General features: G+C 44.0%; 3 protein-coding genes and 2 non-coding genes across 5 annotated transcripts; 4 read left to right on the top strand and 1 right to left on the bottom strand.

Moving 5' to 3' along the window:
- The first annotated feature begins 2,797 nt into the window (after nt 1-2,797).
- ORYCUNV1R1523 (vomeronasal 1 receptor oryCunV1R1523) lies at nt 2,798-3,703 on the top strand. Its single transcript, NM_001167212.1, is given in 1 exon segment — nt 2,798-3,703. A coding segment is annotated over 1 exon segment (906 nt).
- A 1,945-nt stretch (nt 3,704-5,648) lies between these two features.
- Nucleotides 5,649-5,721, top strand: TRNAM-CAU (transfer RNA methionine (anticodon CAU)). Its single transcript has one exon. It is a non-coding gene; the product is annotated as a tRNA-Met (tRNA).
- Nucleotides 5,722-10,412: 4,691 nt separating this feature from the next.
- TRNAP-CGG (transfer RNA proline (anticodon CGG)) lies at nt 10,413-10,484 on the top strand. Its single transcript has one exon. It is a non-coding gene; the product is annotated as a tRNA-Pro (tRNA).
- Nucleotides 10,485-19,589: 9,105 nt separating this feature from the next.
- Nucleotides 19,590-22,470, bottom strand: LOC100343938 (histone H2B type 1-H). Its single transcript, XM_070074908.1, has 2 exons — nt 21,308-22,470; nt 19,590-20,696 (listed from the first exon to the last, which is right to left on the bottom strand). The coding sequence occupies exon 1, from the start codon at nt 22,418-22,420 to the stop codon at nt 22,040-22,042; it is 381 nt and encodes a 126-aa protein (XP_069931009.1). The 5' UTR covers nt 22,421-22,470; the 3' UTR covers nt 19,590-20,696; nt 21,308-22,039.
- Nucleotides 22,471-22,703: 233 nt separating this feature from the next.
- On the top strand, nt 22,704-23,830 carry LOC103345138 (histone H2A type 1). Its single transcript, XM_008248468.4, has one exon. It carries the CDS (start codon nt 22,730-22,732, stop codon nt 23,120-23,122), a length of 393 nt encoding a protein of 130 aa, XP_008246690.1. The 5' UTR covers nt 22,704-22,729; the 3' UTR covers nt 23,123-23,830.
- The last annotated feature ends 1,529 nt before the right edge of the window (nt 23,831-25,359 follow it).

Below are 25,359 nucleotides of genomic sequence, written 5' to 3'. Positions count from 1 at the left end.
ATCCAGGAGGGACAAACAGAGCCTGGGAGCCTCCCTTGCTGAGTGACGACTGAGCCCTGGACTGCACCCTGGCTGCCACAGTGTGGAGCCCTGACATGCTTTGCTTTGCCTGTTGTCCATTCACAGTCCCCTCCACAGCGTAAGTCTGCTTCTCTCTGACTAATCAAGGGATGGATGTGAGTCTGTGAGCCGAGGACCTCCACTCTCCTGGCCTCCAAAGGTGTGTGCCTGGGGCAGAATGGTGATGGGGACCCGCTGCCCAGACGCAGCCCAGAATGCGGAGCATCCTCGTCCCCGCGTTCAGACAGTGAGAGAGCTCTGGGGTGGGTCATGCATGGGGAGCCCTCCTTGCTTTGGTCCAGAATGGCACAGGAGCTTTTCAGGTCTCTAGGAAAAAGTCTGTGTCAGGGCCACGTTCACCTGCACTATGACTCTGGGCATTATCAGCTTTCCCAAATTTGTTCACCTTACTTTGGGTGCATGTGTGATTTTGCACATGAGCCAACTTTGTCTTCACCCATTCAGTCATTAATTTCTCAGTGTATGCTGGTGTGTGAGTGTTTACCTTGAAGGTTTTCTTTCTACATCCATCCTTAAAGTCTGTTTTATACTATTCCATATGTGTAAGCCAGCTTCATTCACATACACCAGCTGATGAAGCAACTGTTAACAATTATGATTAAAAATTCTGACTGCTTCTTAGAAAAAAAAAATTTTTTTTTTTTTTTGGCCAGGCTATGAGTTGACGTAATCTGAAGTAACCCAGTGTAAATTTGCCTTGCTGTTATGTAGCAGAGAGCATTGATCACATTCTGGCTGAGAAATTTACCTGCCTATGCTGGTGTTAGATAATAAGCACATCTTTTTAAATAGTTCCAATGATGATTCCAAAACCATCTGGAAAAGGACTTACCTTTCCTTTCTCTGAAACTGTTCATTTGACTCAGCCAAAAAGAAAGGGTTGTGATGTAGGCGGGTCAGAAGCTGGTCTCAAATCTGATTTAGAATTTAGGGAAGGTAAAATAAGGACCAGAAAATGGGAAACCCTAGACTTAGGTAAGATTGAAAAAAAAAAAAAAAACAGGAAAATATCTGTGAAGGACATCTGGCACTAAGGAGTGCGTAGGACATTCATTTTTGATGGAATCCAGGTCACTGCTAAGCATTTCATAATTTCTTATTACAAACCTATTAGTTAATACTCTAGTTCTTGCTGTTAATGACTGACATTTATGTCACTGTGAGCTATGCATTTCACAGCATGCAATGCTTTGTGTTAATGCATTTGTGTGGCATTATACGCCCCATTTGGTGGGGTCAGGTGGACAAAAGTTGAGAGGTGGTAACTGCTATTCCTGAAGTCACTAGGCTCTCTGATGCCATACCTTGGCACAAGCCCAAGTTCATACAGTTTGTGCTACCAGTGGCCTTCAACAATGGATAGGTGGCAGGTGGGGAAGTTTGTAGAAGGTGCTCATATGTATAGAACTGATGCCAGACCTGGGGATTGCATCAAGCATCCCAGCTTGTTTTATTTGGGGAAACTGACTATAGTTTGATGTAAGTCCTAACTGAGAAGAGAGATTGCAGAGGTTAGTAGTCCTATCCAGGCCCAACAAAGATCAAAGCAGCCCTGGCATCATGCAGGTTGAAGAACAGACGCAGGTGGTGCTGACTGCAAAGCTACCTGAGATCACTCTTTCTACAAGGTCACACTGCAGCTGTGAGTGAGTGATTCCTCCTTTCTTACCAATGAAGTTTCAACCCGCTTTACTGCCTGCAGTCAGTTTTGAGGACTCCTAACTCACAAGTCACCCTCACCACATGACAGCATACAACATTACCTTGTCAAGCCTCTTCTCTTAATTCCCCTGAGAAATCTCAACGTCCAGGCTTCCACCAGAGGCCCCTGAATAACTCAGTGGGAACTGAGCCCTGTCACAAGGACCCAGCAGAGCACTGCTCCTGATCCTGTAGAACACGCCCTGGCTTCCTTCAGCACACACATCTGATTTTCAGATCCGAGACTTGACCCTAGAGGCAATTAAGCTTCATCCAATTAAGCTTTGAATATTAGAATTCTGTCTCCAAAAGTGATGCAGTTTGTCTTGCTATTGAGAACTCAAAAAAACCATTGTAGGGAGTGAAATTACAGGATCAGTTTATGATTTTCAAAGACAACTCTGAAAAACTAAGGTGTATGCATCAAAAATATGACAACTGGAACAAGAATTGATACTTATCAAAAGAGAAGTATAGTGAACAAAAGAAGGAGTGCTACAGAAAATAAAGTGTTGCTAAATTTGAAAGATGTTAAAGAAGTTGAAGCAACATTTTGATACACTAATGTGGAAGAAGTAGCTAGATCAAGGATGAGCTCCAGGCTTTTTGGAATTAAGTAAAATTAAGTAGAAAACACTAGAAGAGATTCATTTTGAGGGGATCATTAAAGTTTAATTCAGCACATGATGAGATTTTGTATGCACATAGGACATGTAAGGATTTGAACCCGAAGGTAGGGAGACAGAAAAACAAATTTGTTTTACAACTTTTGATTTTTGCATCCTCTTGCACAGGTGGCATTTAAGGTCGCATAGGATGCTCCAAAAAGACTCCCCAGGGAAAGGAAGCAATTCTTAGGACAAAAATGTGCCTTTACATGTACTGTGACTGTCCTGCTGCACCAGAAAAGTGCTATGACACAAAGCATTTTTTGCAGATACGAGTCATCGTTGCTGATGCTTTCTTCACAAAAGTATTTGCTGGATCCAAAACTTTTCTGTCTATGAAGTAAGAGATGGTTGTGTACATTATTAAGGAAACAATCTTTCTCTTTCTCACTGGACTTGGTCTTTTGGGGAACATGGCTGTTTTTGCCAATTATATATGCATTTTCTTTGTGGGTACTGAGAAGAGGTCAGTACACCTTATTCTCATCCACTTAGCTTTTACAAATATCATACTTCTCTTTTCCAAAGGAACACCAAATACAATAGCTACTTTTGGTTTGGGAAACCTCCTGGGTGATGGAGGCTGCAAAACTGTTGTTTATCTGGAGAGGGTGGCTCGGGGCCTCTCCATCTGCACCAGCAGCCTCCTTGTGGTGGTCCAGGCTGTCATCATGAGCCCCGGGGCCTCTGTGTGGGGGAGAGCCAGACCCAGGTCCGCTGGGCACATCCTCCCACTGCTTCTCTTCTTTTGGATACTCAATTGCTTCATCAGCCTGAATTTACTCTGTTACATAAGAAGTACCAACAGCATGAACACATCACTGACCAGAAGTCATCGCTACTGTTATTTTGTACCAGAAAGCTGGATAATAAGATGGGTGTTTTTCACTTTCCTGTTCCTGCGCGACGCCCTGTTTCAGGGCCTCATGGCCTGTGCCAGTGACTACCTGGTGCTTCTCCTGCATGCACACCACAAACACGTCCTCTACCTGCAGAACACCCAGCTTCTCTGTACCACTGCCCCTGAGATCAGAGCTGCCCAGAGTGTTCTCCTCCTCATGCTTTGCTTCCTTTCTTTTTATTGGACAGATTGTATTATTTCTCTATATTTGTCTTTCTCCTTAGAGCAGGATTCCATAACAGCAAATGTTCGAGAATTTGCAGCTGTTGGTTATGCAGTTCTCAGCCCATTTGTGCTGATTCACAGAGATGGAATCCGGCTGAATGTTGGTATATGCAACAAGATTGGGTAAAATGTTTGATTAATCCCTTCAGTAACGAAGTTTGACGTAATTGTCAGTTTTGCTATGGTGTGTGTAAAAAAGAAGTCAAATAAGAATTGTATGAACATATAAGGGTAGACTGTCACATAACACACCTGGGACAGCAGCCTTGCTCCGACACAGAGGTCCTTCGAGGCTGACACAGGCACCTTTCCATCTGTGTCTGCTGCCTTCACCTCTGCACTTGTGAGGCTCACTCATCAGCAGGCTGCACCTAGAAAGGAGCAGAGCAGTTTGGCAAAATCTGTCACAATCACCAAGGCACCCTGTTCCATCAGATGGCATTTTAAGTCACAGAGAATGCCCCACAAAGATCCCCAAGGAAAGGAATATAGAATACATTTGGGTAGGAGAGAGAATTCTGATGTTTCTCATCAAGCTATTCTGAAAGATACTGAATGCTGTCATACTTGTTATACACGTGTTTACTGAACAAAATCTAAGAACCACATAGTCAGACCTCTACTCTGTTTTTAAGACGTCCTCTATTAAATTGCTACAATAGCCCTGAGAAGTGTTTGAGTTTCCCTCTCTTCTAAGCAATGGTCCACTTATGTGTCTGGTTTGGTTATGTTAGTTCCACACAGCTTTTAAGTAATTATTTATGCAATGTCTGTTACCATGTTACGCTATCACTTGCTTAGACGCTTGCCTTCCTTTACATAGCTGTGGCTTGCTGCTGGCAAGGACCGTGCTGTGGCCTAAATGTCACAACTTTCCCCTGGCAGCCTCTTCCTGGTACCCGACATGGAGAGCAAGACAAAGCAAGCGCTCCCAAAATCTCAGTGGCGTTTGACTCAAGAGGAAGGGATTAAGTGCCTGGGAATGAAATGAAGAGTGGTGTATTCAAACTGAGCCAGAAGGAGATGACTGAGCAGCAATAGACAGGAAGTGTCGGGATGAATATGAAGCTGTTGATTAACTTCGTGGCAAAAAATGGTAACAGTTAGTGTGCCTAGAATGTAGGTGCCCCATAGAAGCATAATTGTTTGCTTCCCATTTTAAAGTTGGAACTGAGAAAACTTGAGTTTAATTTACACCCTTAAGCATAAGTAATTAATTTAAACACATCTGATTGAGTGGGAAGCAAGGAACTGAAAATGGAAATACCAATCTTTAGAGCACCTTGCCCAGGCTGGCAGCACACCAGCTACCTTTCATCTTTCACATACGTATACTTTTTCTCAGTAACACCATCTACATAGGAAGATGAATTCTGCATCAATTTTTCCTGTGAAATCTTACACAAGATTTGAAGTCATAGTGGCTGGAAACCTCTCACATTTGGTAAAAGAGAGAACTTCCCAGATTCAAAAAACTCAGGGAACCCTAAGCAGGATGCCCATAAATATCTACATCCAGGTCAATCAAAAGCAGGTTTCTGAAAATTAAAACAATGAAGCTCCTGAAAGCAGTCTGAGAATAATAGCACATTACCTACAAGGGAGTTAAGACATCAAGTGACAGTGAATTTCTCTTAAACTGTATCCCTGAGCCAAAACTGCATGGATCCCCAGACCCTACTGGTTCTAAGTCTGACTGGTAGTGCTCAGAGACACTTTGGGTCCCCAGGCATCGGGGTCAATTCAGGTCAGTGTCCACTTATCACTGTAAGTGGATAAGTGATAAGCGGATGAGTGATAAGATGTAAGTCTCATTATAACTCTTTCCCCAGTGCACAGCCCCTCCAGCAAGTGATCCTGTTCCTCACAAGGAAGACTCAGAAGATCGTCAGTGAATGTTTTTGGCAGAGTCTCCATGAGAACATGGCTTTCCCTTTGCTAAAGAGGCTCTGAACATCTGCACTAGCTTAACTCTGGGGGTTCACTGAGGAGCCATGATGGTTCAACTCAGATTGTCTAGTCACAACACTGAAAGCTTTCCCTTCTCTACAAAGAATTCCACCCTCGGGGTTGCCTCCTTAGCGCAGTAGGCAGCGCGTCAGTCTCATAATCTGAAGGTCCTGAGTTCGAGCCTCAGAGGGGGCAGCTGAGCTTTTGTCCCAAGTTAATAGGATTGTGTTTCAGTTCTTTGGACACCATGATCCACAACTCAATGCCAAAGATCTAGATCTCCGTGACTTGGACAGTTCTACTTCTGTAAGTAATTGAGGTGGGACATTTGGCCCCTGTCACAGTGGAGACCCATAATCCCATTGCATTTAAAAAATGGATTCCAGTTCAGCAGTAGCAGTTTCCAATATAATTTTTCATGGGTAGAGAAGAGCCATGGGTAGAGTTCTTTTAGAATCCTGGGACTATCTGAACTTACTTTTTGCAGACATGGTGAAAACATGCCCTCTCGACCCTCCTGTTCTGCGTGAGCAGGTCTATTACTGTAAATCATCCCTAGCGTTTCAATCTCTTGTGCTTTCAATACTTTGTTTGCAGTGCACTGAGGAGTTTCTGAGATTTCAGCTTAATTTAGGAAAGTCCACATTGGGTCAGGGTTTCAGTGATTATCCAATGCAACAAACTTTCAGAGCCATTCCTAGCCCCTAAGTGGAAATATTAAAGTTCACAGTCTCCTCTTAGGTGGTTCATTTCAATGAAATTTGAATCATTCTTACAGACATCTCTACTGTGAATCACGAACAATCTGGGAATTGTTTCTGAAATAAAGATGAAATATTTTCTGAATACACATGGTTTTGTTGTAACACCTAATTTGCTCTTAAATATAATCCTGACTTTTTATGATTTTGTGCAGCATTCTTTGCTACCATAACCACATTGGCCATCAGGGGGTCATCTATTTCTGCCTCTTCATGTGTGAACCTGGCTAAAGTGAAAAATCAAGCTAAATCCAATACAGCCCATCAACCTAGTTATGGACTTACAGAAAAATAATAGGGAAAACATGGTATGTTTATCAGCACCATGGGAATGGATACAATTCAAATGTCAGGAACTCCACTGCACAAAATGCCTGGTTTATTAATAGATGGAATTAACACAAAAGGAGAGTGAAAACTTTACAGATAACAAAAGATTTAAGAAACACTTCCAAAGAACACATGCTGGATACCACTAAGGTCTTATTTCCTTGTTTTTATCCCATCCAGTTTTCTTGACCAAGTGAAATAAAAGTAAATAATTTTATAATAATGTATAAGGAAATGAGCATCTAATTCCCAAGCAAGTTGTAGAAAATAAGTGAGAAAAAAATGATTCCTGTTCATAGTGCTCTTTATATCAAGTTAAATGACATGGAAGTAAAGGAAAATAATATTGAGCAATAAATGAAAGTAACGTATTGAAAAGTAAAGGAAAGTTTTACACAGGAGTAGTGACATTCTTTGGAAGAGCTGACAAGCAATACTTAACAGGCCTCTGACAGCTTGAAAAACCAATATTTGACAACTGACTGAGCCACCATAACAAATCACTGTTCATTTTTCCTCTTTTTGTACATAATTGATGCTTAAGCAGGTCATAGAGGATGGTAATAATTAGTCCTCTAGAAGGAAAAAAAAAAGGTTACTTTCAAGCAATTAAACCTTATTTCCTGAAGCTGATCATGTTGTCTATTTCCACATAATAAAATACCACAAATTTGACAGTTACAAATACACAGTTTTCAAAATCTAATTGTTTAAGTATATCGAGAGTCTGCTTTAACTTCCTCATCTGCTTTGGGTCTTACCAGTCTAATACCAATGTGTTGGTGGTGCTGCAATCTAGTGTGAGCCCTGGAATCCTTTTCCAAGTCCATGTGATTGTTGGCAAAACTTAGCTCCTTTATTTTCAGAACCCAGCCCCTCAACTCCTAGAGACCACCTACAGCCCCTGATCTGTCCATATCATAGTTCTTAACTTCTTTGATGCCAGCAGAGACCCTCTTTCACATGGAATCTGTCTCTTTAGGAAAGGCCTGGACCTTCTTTCAATAAATTCCTATGATTAGATCAAGCAAAAATTAGGTGTCAACTGATTAGCGTCTTTAATCACATCCATAGAATCCCTTCATTTTTACCATGTAAATCCAATCAAATCTCAGTAGTGAAATTCCACCATATTCCCAAGTCCCAAGGATCATCTTAGAATTCTTCACATATATCTAACTCTCTCACTCTCATTGACTTTTTTTTTTTTTTACTCAGTTACAATAATCTAATTCTCTGAATTTTTGTTATTGATCAGGTTGAAGGTCTGAGAGCTAAGTCAAAGGTTCTGGACGATTTCTCATTGACAGAGAAGTGATGGGGGGGGGGTGGGATGGAAGCAAGGGCAAGGTCACGCAGGAGAAGGAGGACCTCACATGCTCTGTTATGACAGGGCAGCCATGACCCTAGGGAAGGAAGGGGAGCAAGGGCATCGCTGTGGCCTACTGGTGATGTTCTACTTCTCCATCTGGGAGGTGAGTGATGGCGTATTTTAAATATGTGTAGCTAGCTACCATATCACCCAGCAATCCCACAACTGGGTATACATCCAAAGGAAATGAAGTCATTATGTCAAGGAGATAGGTGCACTTCCATGTTCAGTGTAGCATTACTCATAACAGTCGAGTCATGGAATCAACCTAAATACCCATAAATGGTGAATGAATAAAGAAAATGTGGTGTAGATACACACTGGAATAATATTTGGCCATAAAAAAGGAAGGAAATTCTGCCAGTTGGGATAATGTGGATGAACTGAAGGATGTAATGCTAAGTGAAATAAACCAAGCACAGAACCAACAAATGCCAAATAATCTGTCTCATGCATTGAATTTAAAATGTTCAAATTCAGAAGAGAGAATGGTATTTACCAAGGGTTAGGGTGTTCTCGGATTGGGGAGATGTTGACCAAAGATTACAAAATTTGAGTTGGAGTGTGTTTTGAATTGGTTATTAGTTTAGATGTCCCCCAGAGGCCCCCATTTTAAAGGTTTGAGCCCATGGGTGGTACTAGTGGGAGCTGGCAACATTTAGGAGGTGGGCCTAGTGGCAGATACTTAGGTCACAGGGGATGCTGCCCTCAGCGGAGTGAATTGCTTCAAAAGCCAGAGACCAGGCCCAGTCTCCCTGTGTCTGCACCCTGACTTGCCACGTGTCCTCCCACACACCTTTCACTACCCACCACCAGGTCCTCACCACCCCTGCACGTGCCTTCAGGACTTTCAGACTCTGAGACTGTGAGCCAAGTAAGCCTGTCTTTCCTCTGGAAGTAGCTTGTCTCGAGTATTTCATTGCCATAATAAAAAGCTCATTAACACAGAGTAGGAGAATTTCACTATTAAAATTAATAAATGGGCAGGAGAAACAGAGCAATGCCTAGTCACTTCATAATTATTTGGATACACTCAATAAACTCATGTCAAAACTCAAGCTGAGGGCTGGTTTAAATCTACTATTCCTTTCACAAAGGACTGATTTTTCTTTTATGTATTTAACAAAATCATATTTTCTACTAGTCCTTACAAAATAATTTCATTTGGGGTTAAAAAAAATAGGTACTCTTTAATTATAAAGAATGAGTTGAATGAGGGGAAATAGTTTTAAATTTTGAAGATATCAAATTAGGTATGGTGAAATGAAATTGAAAATATGTATTAGTTCAATAGCTACATATTAGCATGGATTTAAAATATGACTTAGGGGTGGGTGTTGTGGAACAATGGTTAAGCCACTGCTCAGGACACACACATCCCATGTTGGAAATCCTGGTTGGTGTTGGGGCTGTTGTGCTTCTAATCCGGCTTCTTGCTGATAGGCATCCTACGTGGCAACTGGGATGGCTCAGGTCCCTGATGCTCACATGGGAGACCTGGACGGAGTGCAGGGCTCCTGGCGTCAACCTAGCCCAGCTCCAGCTCTTGAATGAATCAGCAAATGAAAGATCTTTCTTTCTATCACTCTGCCTTTAAAATACAGTTTAGACATATGGGCTAGTGGCCTATTGGGAAACTTGTAACCAGAAGGTTTGTGAACTTCCTTATACTTTTATAAGGGAAGACGTTACAAAATTAATCGAATATTAACTTCTTGGTGCCCCTGAAAAAAATCAATCTCAAGGAAGCTAACCTTATCAGTGGAACTTTGTCATGATTAGGAATAGTCACTTTGAGGAATTTCTGGTAGGCAAAAATATTCTATGATAGAGCAAATAGTCTAGAAGTCCTTCGTAATAACAATGGGGTAAAAGTGAAATAAGGAAAACTTCAGAACTCTAAAAGCTAAATGACAATGAGTTAGCTTTCTATCACTACTGCTTAGTTTTTCTTGCCCTACAATTTCAAACAAATAAAAATTTTCAATTTGAACTTTAGTCTTTGACTCACTACAATATCTGTGAGAATCTTCCACATTGCTTCGTATATCAGTAGTTAATTCCCTTTTACTGGTGAGTAGTATTTGATTTTATGATTTAATGCAATTTTTTTATCCAATGATCCACTAAAACCAGTTATTACTTGGGCTGATTCCAGATTTTGGCTGCTATTAAAAAAAAGAAAAAGAAAAAGAGTTAACTCAGGCAGTTTAACAAATAGAACAGAGGAGAAACTCTCCTGCGGGTTAGAAGTCTTCCAGTTCAGTGACAGACTGCATGTTAATCTCAGTCACCAACTATTTAACGGGTGCGATTGACAAGGTATTAAATAGTCCTGAGACAGAAAAAAATCTTTCGAGAAGCAGCATAAGGGCACTTGAGCGCTATTACTGCAGAATACACGGATGCCCCTTCCAGTAGGTGGCTCGTTGGTCTAGGGGTATGATTCTCGCTTCGGGTGCGAGAGGTCCCGGGTTCAAATCCCGGACGAGCCCGCTCCATTTTCTCTCAGACAGAAATCGTAAGGGATAAAGCGAAAAGCATTTTCCAAAGCACTCACGAGGAGAAAGTTCTTTCATCACAAGAATAGAGAAGACTTCACCGGGATCTTAGCGCACTCCTCACCCGCGGAAGAGCACGTCCTGGGGACGCGGGGGCGCGAGCCTGTCCAACTTCAGCTTTTGTCTCTTGGACCCTGGCCTTCAGGCGCCGCGGGCTGGAAAGCAGGGGTCGGCCCTGGCCTTCAGGCGCCCCGGGCTGGAAAGCAGGGGTCGGCCCGGGGAGGCTGCCGCCTGTGCCGCCGCGAGGTGGGAGTGCGTCCATCCCCTACCTGCGCCACCGAGCGTCCAGCGCCTGGTGTGCCGTACCGCGCGCAGTGCGGGATGCCGGGTAGGCTTTCTGTGAGAGTGATGCGCCCAAAACATTCCCTCTTTTGTAAAGTACAGATTCATAGGTTGTAATTTACTGTGAATTGATAATTTGGAGTGGGTGTCACTAAGCGTGAAATCCAAAGGAACTTATTCAACTTCTGTCCTTTAAGAATGTTCTCAGAATTCAGAAAGCAAATTTTATGCCCCGCAGGCAGGCAACTGAATGGCCCTTCCTCAAGGGATTTTACTATCCCAAGAAAGGTGAGAAAGGTTGAGACACGAATGTGTGCGGCAGCAAATGGCACAGGCAGACAGCCCTAACATGACATCCCTGGGATGGGCGTTTGGTGCGGTCAAGACAGCCCTTGCGGCATCCACATCCCGTTTTCAAAGCGCCTGGGTTTGCGTTCTGGGTCCCTTCCAAATGCGGTTTTCTGCTAGTGTGCACCCGAGAAGTAGCAGGTGATGGCTCAACCACTTGGGTCTCTTAGACTCCATGAGAGGCCTATGTTGAGTTTGGGACTCCTCATTTCAGCCTGGCCCAGCACTGCTATTGCAGGTATGTAGGGGGTGAACCATTGAATGGAAAGTCTCTCTCTCTCTCTCACTCTCTCTCGTCGTCCCCTTTCAAGTAAACATTCAATTTCTTAATCAGAAAAATTTTAATGATACCCCGAGTCAGTAAGATGAACTTAAAATCTCAGCTTCCAGTTATTTTGGGGTCCTAAAGTACGGACTATAATTAAAGATCACTAGGCATTTGAAGTAAATGTCTAATAGGACAGACAAGACATAAAAGTGAACTGGAAAAAATACGAAAATATTAGGTGCAGAAAAGAAAACTCATGAAGTTATTACCTGATTTAAAGGAAAGTGAATGTTCTAGACAAGGGTCATTCTACAGACATCTTTTGCAATTGAAACAAAGTAGAAATGAAAAAATTTAATAGAATTACTGGGATCAAATGAGAAGGATATTTTGCAGAGTGTGGAACAAAACAAAGGGAAACTCCAGTGTGGTGGAATGAGAAGTCCATGCCAAGATGGCCGCTGGCAAGCCAGCGTCAGTTACTCAGGAAGGGCTTTGGAACCCACCTGGCAAAGGAGCCTGCCTGGCAACAGGCAGTGATTGGTTAGGGCATAAACTGCCCCTTGACCAGATTGGCTGCCTCGGCTATTTAAACTGCTGTACCAACTGAAATAAAAGAGCCTGCGGGCTGCTGGCCTCTGGCCCGATGTCTGTGGTGTCTGCGTGGTGACTCTGTGCCTCTTGCCCCCACCGCGCTCCTCCTCTCAGAATGAATCCACAGCAGTTGAACTCTTTAGTATTTACCCAAATAAGTAAAAAAAAAAACTTATGTTCACATGCACAAATAAACTGCACATGAAGTTTATAAATTTATTCATAATTACCAAACTTGGAGACAACTAAGAGGATTCAGTAGGTGAATGGATGAACAGTGCGGTACCATTCAGTGATAAAAAGTTGTCAAGTCACAAGACGACACAGCGGAAGCTTATGAAGCATTGCTAAGAAAAAGAAGCCAATCTGAAAGACAACATACCATATATGTGGTTCCAACTATGTGGCGTCATAGAAAAGGTAAAACTACGGAAGCAGTAAAAGGTCCGAGGTCGCTCTGAGAAAGAGGGAGAAATGAAGAGGCAAAGCATAGGGAATTTTTAGAGCAGTGAACCAATTCTGTGTGATACTGTATTGATGGAAACATGTCATTCTGTATTTGTCCAAACCCACAGAATGCACAAGGGTGAGCCCTAATGTAAACGAGGGGCTGTTAGTTCCCTGAACTGTAACGAACGTTTGACTCTGATGGGAGCAGGGAGGCTAGGCTGCACATGTGCAGAAAATTCTGCACTTTCTTGTAATTTTACTGTAAATATAAAGCTAATCTAAAAAGCATTTTTACAGCATAATTTGTTCAAATTAGTTCTTCAATAAAGTCCATACATTATCATTGACATATATCTTGTAAACTTGTTTAAGAAAAAATCACTATCCTCTCTTTTTTCCCTGTGCCACTTACCTATTGATAGAAATGGGTAATTTGTCCTGTAAAACTTTCTACATTTTGAATTTGGTAGATTGCTGCAGTCAAGGTATTAGAATCTTTATGTGTCATTTACCAGACTTATCAACTCCATTGTATTAATATATTAAAACTGCTCACAAAAGATGTATCATTCTAGGGGGCTTCTTTAAATTTAATTAAGTTTCTAAAAAAAAAAAGTGAAATTAACTTCAAGATGCAATGACTTTGAACAGCCCTTGTCTTGACTGTTGAGACAGTTTGTTTTGTTTGTTCTTCGTGCAAATTGTTGAACTCTTTACTTAGTATAGAGTTGGTCTTCTGTGTATACAGTTAATTGAAAATGGATCTTAGTGGAGAATGGGACTAGGAATGGGAGAGGGAGGAAGAATCACTATATTCCTTAAGTTGTACTTAGGAAATGCATGAAGTTTGTATTCCTTGAATAAAAGGTTTCTTTGTGGGGAAAAAATAAAAAATAATAAAATATATGTATTAATCCACATACACACATAAACTGTACAAACATCGATGACCACAACTTTATTGTCCCCTAGATCAACAGTCAATGCTGACACTCAAGAGCCTCCATGCTCTTTACTGACCTACTGCTCTGCAAAAAGAAATGCCATTCCTTCACCCTCACTGTAGAAGTCCCATCTCTAACCCATTTCTTAGGATGTTTATGGAAACCACTGTGACCCTTTTGCTTTAACTAATTTAAACTTTTCCAAAGACCATTTCCAGTTCTACTCCTTATAAATAGACTGCAGAGAGAAGTAATTTTTGCTTCTCTCAGTTTTATTTTGTTCTGCCACATGTAATCTATGCAGTGCTTCCTTGTACTCTCAGCTACTAATACTTCTGTATAATTGTAGCTTTGAGTGATGTTTCTCAACTACCTCACTCACTTGGGTATAGTTCAACTCTTTCTATTAAATGTATACAGAAATACATAGATCTCTTTTCCTATCATATATCACTGAATAATATGTTCACAGTGCACTATCTCCTGATGTTATGGATTGAATAATAATTGGGTGTCCCCAAAAGGCCGTGTTTAAGGGTAGAACTTAATCCAATTATTGTGTAAGTGTGAGATCTTGGGGAGTGATTAGATTGTAGTTATGTTGCTGGGGTGGAGAGTCCAGTTGAATCATGACGGCTCTATAAGGAGAGAATACATGGAAGAGCATGTGCGTGCTGTCTTTGTCTTTTTCCCTCCCTCTTCTTGCTGGCCCACCAAATGATGCTACTTCTGCAAATGTTCCACCATTCATCACCCTCACTAGAAACCAGAACAAAGGGGTCTCCAATTTTGGGCTCTAAGCCACCAAAACCATGTGCCAAAATAAGTCTTCCTTCCTCCCTAAGTAGCTCCTCTCAAGTATTTGTTACAATGACAAAAAAATAAACAAAAAACCCCCAAAACCTAATATACCTGATAACATGAGAACTCCTCAAGTGTTTATTTTTTATTCAGCAGTAAATGTTTCTACAGTTGTGGCTCAGGAAATCTACATAACTGCTGGAATTCATTTCAGGACATTATATACATATTTACAGAGAGAATTCCAAAGATATTTTCAGGTGAACAAATGAGCCAATATGTTTTTACATTTGCTCTCCCACCAATTGAACAATAGTTTATATATGATCACCATTTTATACGACTTTTCCTTAAAACTTTCTAAGACTGGTTCTCCCCTCTCCCCTTCTATACTCCTGCACCCCCGCAGTTATTCCTCCACAAGCATTCTCTTTAACTCTCTCTGATAGAATGGGACCATGTGTCTCTCCAAGAAGCCTAAGGACACTAGAGATGCACTCACTACTCACTGTGTCTTTCTTTTCAGTTCAAGATTCTAGTTCCTCATTTTTCTCTTATTCAAAGTATTATACTCTTTCAGGATCTTGAGACAATATGTGAAACAGAATACAAATTATTTTAGGCTCTCAAGGACAAGAGAAATGTTACAATGAGACTTCAAAGTATATGGACAATAGAATTAAAAGACAATTTTTTGGGAAAATTTTTTTAAAATACAGGCATGGGCAGTTATCTTCAAAAGTTCATGAAAAATATACTTTATGGAAAAACTATAAATGGACTTCAAATTTTTTGCACCAAAATAAACTTATTTTCCCATGATTTTTTTAAGTACCCTTTTTCACCATTCTGGTTACTCACAACAATCTAGCTGTTTATAGGTCAAGTGTAAAGCCCACTAAATGAAGTAAATGAGGCTTCATCTAGGGGTGACTGTTTAAGTAAAGAAATAGTCATCAGGAACACTATGCAAAACAAATCCTGTAAGGACCGAACTCAAGACCTTTTGTTTACCAGGTAAGTGGGATGAACTGCTGAGCAACAGTCCCCTTACTGTCCTAAAATTACCTTCTTTGATGTGCAAACAGAGTACATTTTAAAACATGCTAGAATTTTAGAATTTGCAAGTCTGAGGTAACATTCCACTTTTAGCAGGAAATATACCAAAACAAATCTCCTTGGTACAATACACTGTCAAGGCTGAGAAGTGGGGAAACTGCAAATTACAAACAAATTGCCTGCTTTTTACCTAGACATCTGTTACAAAGTTGTTCTAAAGAAAAAGGGTCTCCCATCCTTAAATCTATCAAAGGGATCAAGAATGGGCTCAAAGGGATGAAACCAAGACAGAACAGAGGATAGCTGCTACAGGGAAATAGAAATTTCTCCATGAGCAAAAGAACCTGTTTTATTGGGTGTAAACTACATTTCTACATTTATTCAAAGTGGAAATGCTTTTAAAAATTAAGTTGTGGGGACTGGTGCTGTGGTGTAAGCCACTGCCCCACAACCCAGCATCCCACATGGGCACTGGGTTTGAGTCCCAGCAGCTCCGGCTCCTTGCTAACGTGCCTAGGAAAGCAGCAGAGGATGGCCCAAGTGCTTGTGCCCTGTCCCCAGGGAGATCTGCAAGGAGTTCCTGGCTCCTGGCTTTGGCCTGGCCCAGCCCTGGCTGTTGTAACCATTTGGGGAAGTGAGCTAACAGACAGAAGACATATTTCTCTCTCTTTCCCTCTTTTGCTGCAACTCCGCCATTCAAAATAAATATTTCTTGAAAAAAGAAAAAAAAAATTAAGTTAGAGGGGCCAGCATTGTGACACATCAGTTAAAGCCACTGCCTGTGAAGCTGGCATCTTCTACGGGTGCCAGTTCATGTCCCCATCAGCTCCACTTCTGATCCAGCTCCCTGCTAATGTCTGGGAAAAGAGCAGAAGATGGCACACCTGTTTCAGTCCCTGCCACCCACATGGGAGACCTGGATGGTTTCAGCCTGGGCCAGAGCTGGCTGTTGAGGCCATCTGGGAAGTTAACCAATGAATGGAAGATCTCTCTCTCTCTCCTTTCTCTCTGTAACTCTTTCTTTCTTTTTTATTTTTTTTAAATATTTATTTGAAAGGCAGAGTTACAGAGAGGCAAAGGCAGAGAGAGAGATATATTCCATCTGCTGGTTCACTCCCCAAATGGCTGGAGCTTCTTCTGGGTCTCCCACGAGGGTGCAGGGGCCCAAGGACCTGGGCCATCTTCCACTGCTTTCCCAGGCCACAGCAGAGAGCTGAATTGGAAGTGGAGCATCCAGGACCCAAACTGGCACCCATATGGGATTCCAATACTGCCACATAAAATGGGATGTGGCATTCCCCCCACAACACCACGCACCATGAATGGGTAATGGAATGAATGACAAGAAAGCATTAAGTGCAGCAACAGTCTGTACAATTACAGGCAGACGTCTATGGATGAAGGAATCCACCAATCTCTATGCATGTGTTAAAAGAACATGTGGAGAAGGCATATATAGGGAACACGAGCTGAAATGCCAGAAAGAACACATGTTTTGGAATAAAAACAATTTTGCTCTCTGCTACTGCCATTGCCACTTACAAGCCAGGTGACTTTATGAGTTATTTTTCTCCTCCAAGTCTCAGCCTCATCTCTCAAATGAGGGCAATGAGATACTTTTGTGGAAAAAATTAAAATTGATGATTAACAAAGGATATATGTTAGTGGAAAAACCCAATTTGATTAAATAAAACAATGTGAGGGGCTCATAGTTCATCATTCTGGACACATGGCTCTGAACAGATGCATGTTCTTCTGAACAGAGGAAGATCTCAGGTTGGAAGTCCAAGTTTCGAATCAGAAGCCTGGGCCTGGAGACAGGCATGCCAATACTCATCCTTCCGGTTGGAGGACACTGTTTCTCTGTACTGTGGCAGGAGAGGAGACAGGACGGTGAAAGAGTTGACGTTTCTGGAGGCAGGAAGAGGGCAATAAAACAAACAAACAAACAAAAAACCGCTATGCAAGGGACCCGACCCTGGGTGAGCAGAGATTGATGAAGAAAGACTCCTCACTTTAGTGCTGAGTCCTTAAGCACAGGGTGGAGAAACACTCAAAAGCCAGTGTTTCTCTCTGGGAGAAATGGAAATGCAGAAAGCAAAGCTCTTGGAGAAGAGGAATTGAATTTTTTTGTGAGCCACAAACCCAAAACCAGCCAGCCTGCATCTCTTTCCCTATGGGAAAGTACCGAGTTCCTGTTTCAAGGGGCAAGAGTTACCTCCAGGTATATGGTATAGCAAATACTGTACGTGCTAATAAGCCCTAAAGAAATATCAGGAAAAAGAAACCAACGGAGTTAATAAAATCAAAGGTCCCCCCCACCCCCAGCCCCAAAGCTAAAAGGGAATTGAGCGAGGAGTGTTCAGAGGCTAATTTGTCGTAGCTTCTAGGTCATCCCCGAAAGAAGTAGAGGAAGTTCTTTAAGGAACCCCTAGGGGGCATCATTCACTTATTCAGATTACTCGGTGCCAGGCATTGTTCCAGAAGCTGTACAATATAACAGGGGTCAAAACACATCTCCCCTTCCCGCCAGAGGCGGCTCAAGGAACATTCTGGGGGATAAGGTGGAGTGGTAAATTTAATAATAAGTATGAGGGGTGTTCACATGCACACTATGGCAAATAGCATGAATAGGGGCGAGAAGTGCAGGGCACGGCTCGGCTGCGAGATGGCCTGGAGGCTGGCGTTGGGCGCCTGTGTCCTTGTCCACCCAGGAGGCGGCGAGCAGTTAGTCGCCAGCCTTAGGGGGTGCAGCCACGTGAGCTCGCGCCTCTCCCGCGGAAAGGGCGCGCGGAGGGCGGCTGGGTGCGAGGCACAGGTGGCCGAGGGCGCGGTTAGAGCCCACACCTGTGTGCTGGTGTTCCTGTGAGGCACTCCAGACGGGGACCCAGGGGCTGAACCGTGGTTCTCTGTGCTGACAAGGCAGCAGCCGGCCCGCCGGTAAAGCAGTGAAGCAGACTTTAGTTAGCAACCGCTGCGGTCGGGAGAGGAGCAGGAGACCACGCTGCCTAAACGCCGAGTAGGAGGTCTAGGGGCCGGCCGGGGCTGAAGACGAGCCAGGGAAGTGGGGTCCCGGGAAAACTCGCCTGGACTCGCAGCCCGCCCCTGGGAAAGTGAAGCGCCCGCCCTCAAGGAAACGGCGGCTCGCAGAGGTGGGGCCGCGCGGCCAGCCAGGCAGCCTCAGGAGGAGGGCCCGGCCTGCCGCGATCCACCGCCAGCTTGACAGGCAAGCAGCGCGGCCTATCCGCGGCGCACTTGGTAACCTAGCAACAGGCCTCAGCCAATCCCGAGCTGCTGGCGCCAGGCCACGCCCACCGAGGCCCGTTCCGCCCTGCGCTAGCGAGGTCAGCGCCGCGGAGGGGCAGTTCGGCTGCCTCCTGGTCTGGGCGCCGCGCGGGTGCGGAGCGCGCTGCTCCTCCGGAAAGTCGCCTTGCGAAGAGGAAGTCTCCGTTACTGACGGCTGGGGCAGTCGGGCTCGAAGGTCTTCAATGAGGCCACAGAACGGCCTCCCTCCGGGCTCCCCAGGCGCAGCCTGCGTCCTCTCAGAGCCCGGCCGCTTCCTTCGATTTGGGGAGCGGGGAGGGACGGGGATCGCGGACCGAGCAAGCCTGGGCCCCGGCGCGGAGCGGGTGCAGCCCCGGCGCCTGCACGGCCGTCCGGCTTCGCGCGCGCTCGCGGGCGGCAGGGGGCTGGAGAGACGGCAGTGGCACATTTTCACCAGCATCCTGACAGACAGACGAGAAGGAAACGCTGATTCCACACCTCAAAAAGCATGTAAATCATTTGTAACACCCAACACTCAGTCCTTAAAAAAAAAAACAGCAATCGCCTCAAATATCTTTTTACAATGATTGTGACTGAGTCTGGGCCTATCAAACACATGGTATTAGACTGCTATTCCTCTTAAATGTATTTTAAATCCATAATATTCACCCAAGTCTCATAGTAATCGTGTTTGTTCTTTGGAAAAGAAACTGAGACTAAAATGATGACGGGAACTCCCACAGCTAGGGATTTCATGGCTTTTACAGTCTCTTTGAAAAGTGTGTGCTGCTAGTTTTTTTCTAAAAAAACTAATAAAAATAATAAATAATAAAATAAATAATAAATAATAAAAAACTAATAAAAATAGTTACGTTTTCCATTCCAATTTAAGTTACATGGGTTCTTATTAGCATTTTTTGCGTATATAATTGAAATTGCATCTGAAAACCCTTAGTCCCATGGTCTATAGCTATAGAGAAAATATTAAAGGACATCTTAACATTTTTATTATTGTGAATTAGGAACCAGAAGGAAAGAGAAGTATGAGATGGGAGTTTCTATGTCAAAATGAGAGAGGACTTTGCAGGAACACAGTATCTTAATTTCTGTGACTGAAAATGAGGGAATGATTAGGTTAAACAAATATGTACATGATATATCAAAGGAGGAAATATTTAAAAAAAAAAAAAGGACAATTTTCTACAGGCCAGTTATCTATCTAAAAAGCATTTTATCAAGCTACCAATTTCTTATGAATTGTTAAAGCCTTGTTTGTGCACTTACAAATTTTACAGTGCTTTATATTAGTCAGTATAGTTTATATTTGAAAGTTTCTAAGAGTTTAGTTGACCAGCTTCCAATGTGTATTTTTATGAGAATATTTTAAAAAATGTCTGTCATCACCCCTTGTCTAGACCAAGACATAGGTGGAGGTAAGAGGGAATAAAGAGGGGGATAGAGAAAAAGCAGAGACAGAAAGAAAACTAGAAAACAGGAATCCAGAGGCCTAATTCCTTTAAATCAAGACTTCCAAAAGTTGTCTTAAGTCAGCTAATGAATAGTTAATATAAAACAAATCTTCCTTTATAACTCAGCAAAACTTAACAATCTGAAGGTATTCTCTGGTGGATATCTATTCCTCTTTTTCTAAAACAAAAAACAGCTGAGATCCCCCAAGACACAAAGATGAACAGCAAACATTTTTTGAGTTGGTTCTAAATGTTTTTAAATCAATGCATTTTGGCCAAGGAAGACACTGCACATTCGTAGTCACTACTCAGCACACACACAACACCCATTTGAACAGCACTCTAAACGTGTGTAGTCTTCCCAGCTGTCAGTCTTCCAGGATTGAGACTTCGGCCTCTGAGCCATGTGGTACCTCTTTGGACTGCTGACTCCCAAGGTCATCCATTGCCTGTTCAGTGAGCTAAGCTGCTGCCTGTGACGATTCCAGATCCAAATTCTAGTTCAGTTCCCAGCTGTTCCATATCTGATCCAGCTTCCTGATAAATCGACCTGGGAAGAAGTGAAAGATGGCCCAAGTACTTGGGCCCCGGCCATCACGTGGGAGACTGGTATGGAGTTCCAGGCTCCTGGCTTCAGCCTGACCCCAGGCCTGACTGTTGTAGCTGCCTGGAGAATAAACCAGCAGTTGTAAGAGCCCACTCATTCTCTCTCTTTTACTCTGCCTTTCAAATCAATAAATTAGTTTTTAACAGTATTTAGCTTGGAAATTATCAATTGATTACTTGGATTAAAAGACAGCATCAGAGGCTTATGTAGCATAACAAGTAAAGTTAGTGTTGTATGTATTCACAGGTTTCAGCCATCATTATTTTGAGATAACAAGGATGAAAATAAATTTTTCTTCGTTTCTGTATTCCTTGTTTCATATAGTGTGTACATTCTCTAAATGAAAATATTTGTGCAACAAAGTAGGTGACTATTTGACTAGATGCATACGAGCAACTATTGTATATGGAGGTCATTTCCAAAGACTGTGGACTAGGATAAAGCTCAAAAACAGGACATTTCAGAACAGGAATATTCAGGAAGGCTTTTTGAACAACTGGTAGAACACTGACTTAACAAAATATTCTCTTAATTACGGCGCTAAGTTTATAACCATTTAGATAAATGAGGCACTAGTTTATTTTTAAGCTTACGTACAGGTTACTACCTTTCACAACAGAACTAGTCATAGTAAAACTTCCAAATGTTTCATAGATCCTGGTTTCTCTTACCTGAAGCACATAATTTTGAAGAGCTTCATCTGCAGATATCTTTTGTAGGGAAGGGTAACGTTCTCATTTAGAACAGCCTGAATGAGGTGAACTTTTTTCCCTCACTGGTTCCAGGCAAACCAAAAATAGGACTTTAAAAGCCAAAGTAAGCAGCTTTTAAGATTGAAACTTTGTTTTCAGAGGAATCTGGGATAAATATCCCCAAGCTTTCTGCCTTCACTGCATCCCATTCTGCAAGGCTTTCGAATATGCACACCCAAGTGAAGGGGAATGAGCACCCCAAGTAGAAAGGCGGGAGCATTTGACTCCAAGACACCCACTCAAATTCCTTTTGAAGCAACGTTAACAACCCACGGTTGGCTGTTTGCTTACTGGGCACAGGGTAGAGATTCCTCCCATGCACCCTACAGCCGCTCCCCGCACTCCTGAAACCAGCCCACAGAAGCCTCTGCAACCCCACAGTCCAGCTGCCTCGAGTGGTGGCTGGTGTATTTCCATGTTACAGCTCCCTAAGGCTTCTCAAAATTGGGGAGGACCCTTAAGATGCAGGAAGTCCTATCACACAAAAGACCCAGAGATTTGGCAGGAACAGGTGATGTTAACTGAACCTTTAAAGAAAAAGCGCATCAAGTTAAAATAGCCTAAAGCAGTCATAAGCACCAGCTCTCCTTCTGAAAATATGGGTGGCTCTGAAAAGAGCCTTTGGGTCCGCCACGAGTCGATGACGAGCGTCTACTTGGAGCTGGTGTACTTGGTGACGGCCTTGGTGCCCTCGGACACGGCGTGCTTGGCCAGCTCGCCGGGCAGCAGCAGGCGCACGGCCGTCTGGATCTCCCGCGACGTGATGGTCGAGCGCTTGTTGTAGTGCGCCAGGCGCGAGGCCTCGCCGGCGATGCGCTCGAAGATGTCGTTGACGAACGAGTTCATGATGCCCATGGCCTTGGACGAGATGCCGGTGTCGGGGTGCACCTGCTTGAGCACCTTGTACACGTAGACCGAGTAGCTCTCCTTGCGGCTGCGCTTGCGCTTCTTGCCGTCCTTCTTCTGCGCCTTGGTCACCGCCTTCTTGGAGCCCTTCTTCGGGGCCGGCGCCGACTTGGCCGGGTCAGGCATGTTGCAGCGAGACCGAGCAACGCTGTCAGCGACCCAAACCCGCACCACCGAGGGCTTTCTATAGAACGCTGTATGCAAATGAGGTGAAAAGTTCTCGCTGTCTGATTGGCCTTTAATCTTGATACGTCAGCGGTTAGATCTGTCTAATCAGAATGTGTGAATTACAAACTAGCACTCCCTATTGGTTAAGGTGAGACTACAAATTTCAACCAATGGCACGTCTCCTTTTTCGCGCCAAGTGCTGGCTATAAGAACTGCCGACTGCGTCTTTCGCCTTATTTCACTTGTGAGGCGCTTGACGACACGGCCATGTCTGGACGCGGCAAGCAGGGCGGCAAGGCGCGCGCCAAGGCCAAGACGCGCTCGTCGCGGGCCGGGCTGCAGTTCCCCGTGGGCCGCGTGCACCGGCTGCTGCGCAAGGGCAACTACGCCGAGCGCGTGGGCGCCGGCGCGCCCGTGTACCTGGCGGCCGTGCTCGAGTACCTGACGGCCGAGATCCTGGAGCTGGCGGGCAACGCGGCGCGCGACAACAAGAAGACGCGCATCATCCCGCGCCACCTGCAGCTGGCCATCCGCAACGACGAGGAGCTCAACAAGCTGCTGGGCAAGGTCACCATCGCGCAGGGCGGCGTGCTGCCCAACATCCAGGCCGTGCTGCTGCCCAAGAAGACCGAGAGCCACCACAAGGCCAAGGGCAAGTGAGCGCGCGCCGCCCGGCCCGCACCCGCACCAAAGGCTCTTTTCAGAGCCACCACGGCGTCCACGAAAGGACTGTGCACCCTAAACGTGACGTGGAAGCGCCTGAGTCCCGTCCCGCCACGTGGAATGTCCGGTTCCTGTGATCAAGCCTGGGTGAAAGGGACTAAATTCGCATTCAGCACTGCGGCCTAGTCGCTGCCTAGTGTCCATTTGCATTCAGCTCCACCGAGCATCTCGGTTTTGCGGCTCCTTCAAGACTGAAATGCAGTCCCCCCCCCCCCCGAAAAGCTAAAGCTACGCTGACTTCTGGAGAATGCCAGTTACCTGTCGTCACCTAGTGCGCCGCTCAAGTGGCGTAATTCAAGAAAACTTTTTAAAAACTGAACGTGGGCCGTTGCTGTGACGAAACGAGCAAAGCCGCCTGCAGTGCCGACATGCCATGTGGGCACCGGGTTGAGCACCGGCTGCTCCACTAACGATCCAGCTCCCTGCTATGGCCTGGGAAAGCAGCAGAAGATGGCCCAAGTCCTTGGCCTCCTGCACCCACCTAGGAGATCGGGAGGAAGCTCCTGGCTCGAATCAGCGCAGCTCCGGCCGTTGTGGCCATCTGGGTAGTGAACCAGGGGATGGAAGACCTCTGTCTCTGCCTCGACCTCTCTGTAAATAATTAAATAATAAAATCTTTTAAAAATAAATGATATCCATACATGAGCTTATAGTTTATGCATTGCATTATATGTTCTAGTGAGCTTAACTAATCAGTAACATCAGCTAAGTGTTTCACGGTAACTCAGCAATTGTTAATGAGAAATGAAACAATCTAATTTACATTGAGTAATAATTGTTACTGAGGTTAGTCCCCTAAATCATAATAAAGTGAAAAGCTAATGTTTAGTCAAAGGTTAAGTAAAACATTTTCCCACACAATCTCAAGGACCTCCCCCTCACCACCACTAGCCCTGAGCCAGGTCTCCCATGTGGGTGGCAGTGTGGTGAGTTAGATGGGATAATAAGTTCGGTGAAGTTTTTGTTGGAATGAGATAGAGGGAGGCCCTTTAAAAGTGTACAGCATGCTTCTCCCCAGAACTTGAGTTTTAGCAAGACAAAAGTGCCATGTCATTCCTCTGAGTTTCAAGTTTTTATCATGAGAATAGAAAAGATAAGGCTTTTTTGTTTTATCTGGGTCAGGGCTAGACAGGATTACAATTGCAGCCTTTCTGATGGGTTTTTGTCCCTGCCCTCTGTTTCCTGAATTGTGCTTAAAAGACCTGGTTTCTTCAACTGGTTTCTTTGGAGACCCCCTCCTGACTGCTGCAGCTGGGGTTTCCTACTTAAATAAATCTTGCTTTGCTTTCTGCCTTTTCTGTGTGCAAATTCTACATGAGACAAGACCCCAGGTCATCTCTGTTGTTGCCATGTCCTAGTAACAGCAGGACCCCAGCCACTTTTGTCATCTCCCTTGCCTTGCAGGGTTTGTATCAGCAGGAAACAAGTCTGGAGCCAGGAATCAAGTATGGGACACAGGCATCTTAACAGCCAGGCCAGTCACCTACCCCGAGTACAAATATAGCACATTCACTTCATTTCATTTGAAAGACAGAGACAGAGGGGCTGGCTTTGCAGTGGGTTAAACTGCATATGGGCACAGGCTGCTCCATGTCCTCTCCAGCTCCCTGCTAATGCTTCTGGGAAAGCAGTGGATGGCCCAACTGCTTGGGCCCCTGCACTCACATGGGAGACAGGGTCTGTCCCAGCCCCAGGTGTTGCAATCATCTGGGAAGTGAACCAGCTGATGCAAGGCCCACTTCATTCTGTCACATCACCTTTCAAACAGAGAAAAAAAAAAACTTTTTTTAAAAATAGAGACAGAGACATATCTTTCAACTGCTGCTCCACTCTCCAAATACCTACAACAGCCTGGGTTGGGCAGGCTGAAGCCAGGAGCCAGGAACCCAACCCAATCCGGGTTTCACACATGGGTGGAAATATCCCAAGTGCCTGATCCATTTCATTACCTGCTACCCACCACATGCGCATGAGTAGGAAGCCCGTTCAAGAGTGGAGGAGTCGGGTTCAATCCGCAATCCACATTTGGATACGGGCATTCTTGAGATGCCACCATCTCAGCCACCAAATGCCTGCCTCTGTATATATTTTTTAATCATGTATATGTGACCAGAAACAGTTCAAGTATCTTCTTTCAATAAAAGCTTATACTTTTTTCCTTGAATTTTCTACTT

Source organism: Oryctolagus cuniculus, chromosome 5 (genome assembly GCF_964237555.1).
Source record: "Oryctolagus cuniculus chromosome 5, mOryCun1.1, whole genome shotgun sequence".
Lineage (NCBI taxonomy): Eukaryota > Metazoa > Chordata > Mammalia > Lagomorpha > Leporidae > Oryctolagus > Oryctolagus cuniculus.
This window is presented reverse-complemented; position numbering and strand designations above follow the sequence as displayed.

Excerpts from the sequence above, each read along its gene's own strand:
- LOC103345138 (XM_008248468.4), top strand. The coding sequence starts at position 22,730 with ATGTCTGGACGCGGCAAGCAGGGCGGCAAGGCGCGCGCCAAGGCCAAG.
- LOC100343938 (XM_070074908.1), bottom strand. The coding sequence starts at position 22,420 with ATGCCTGACCCGGCCAAGTCGGCGCCGGCCCCGAAGAAGGGCTCCAAG.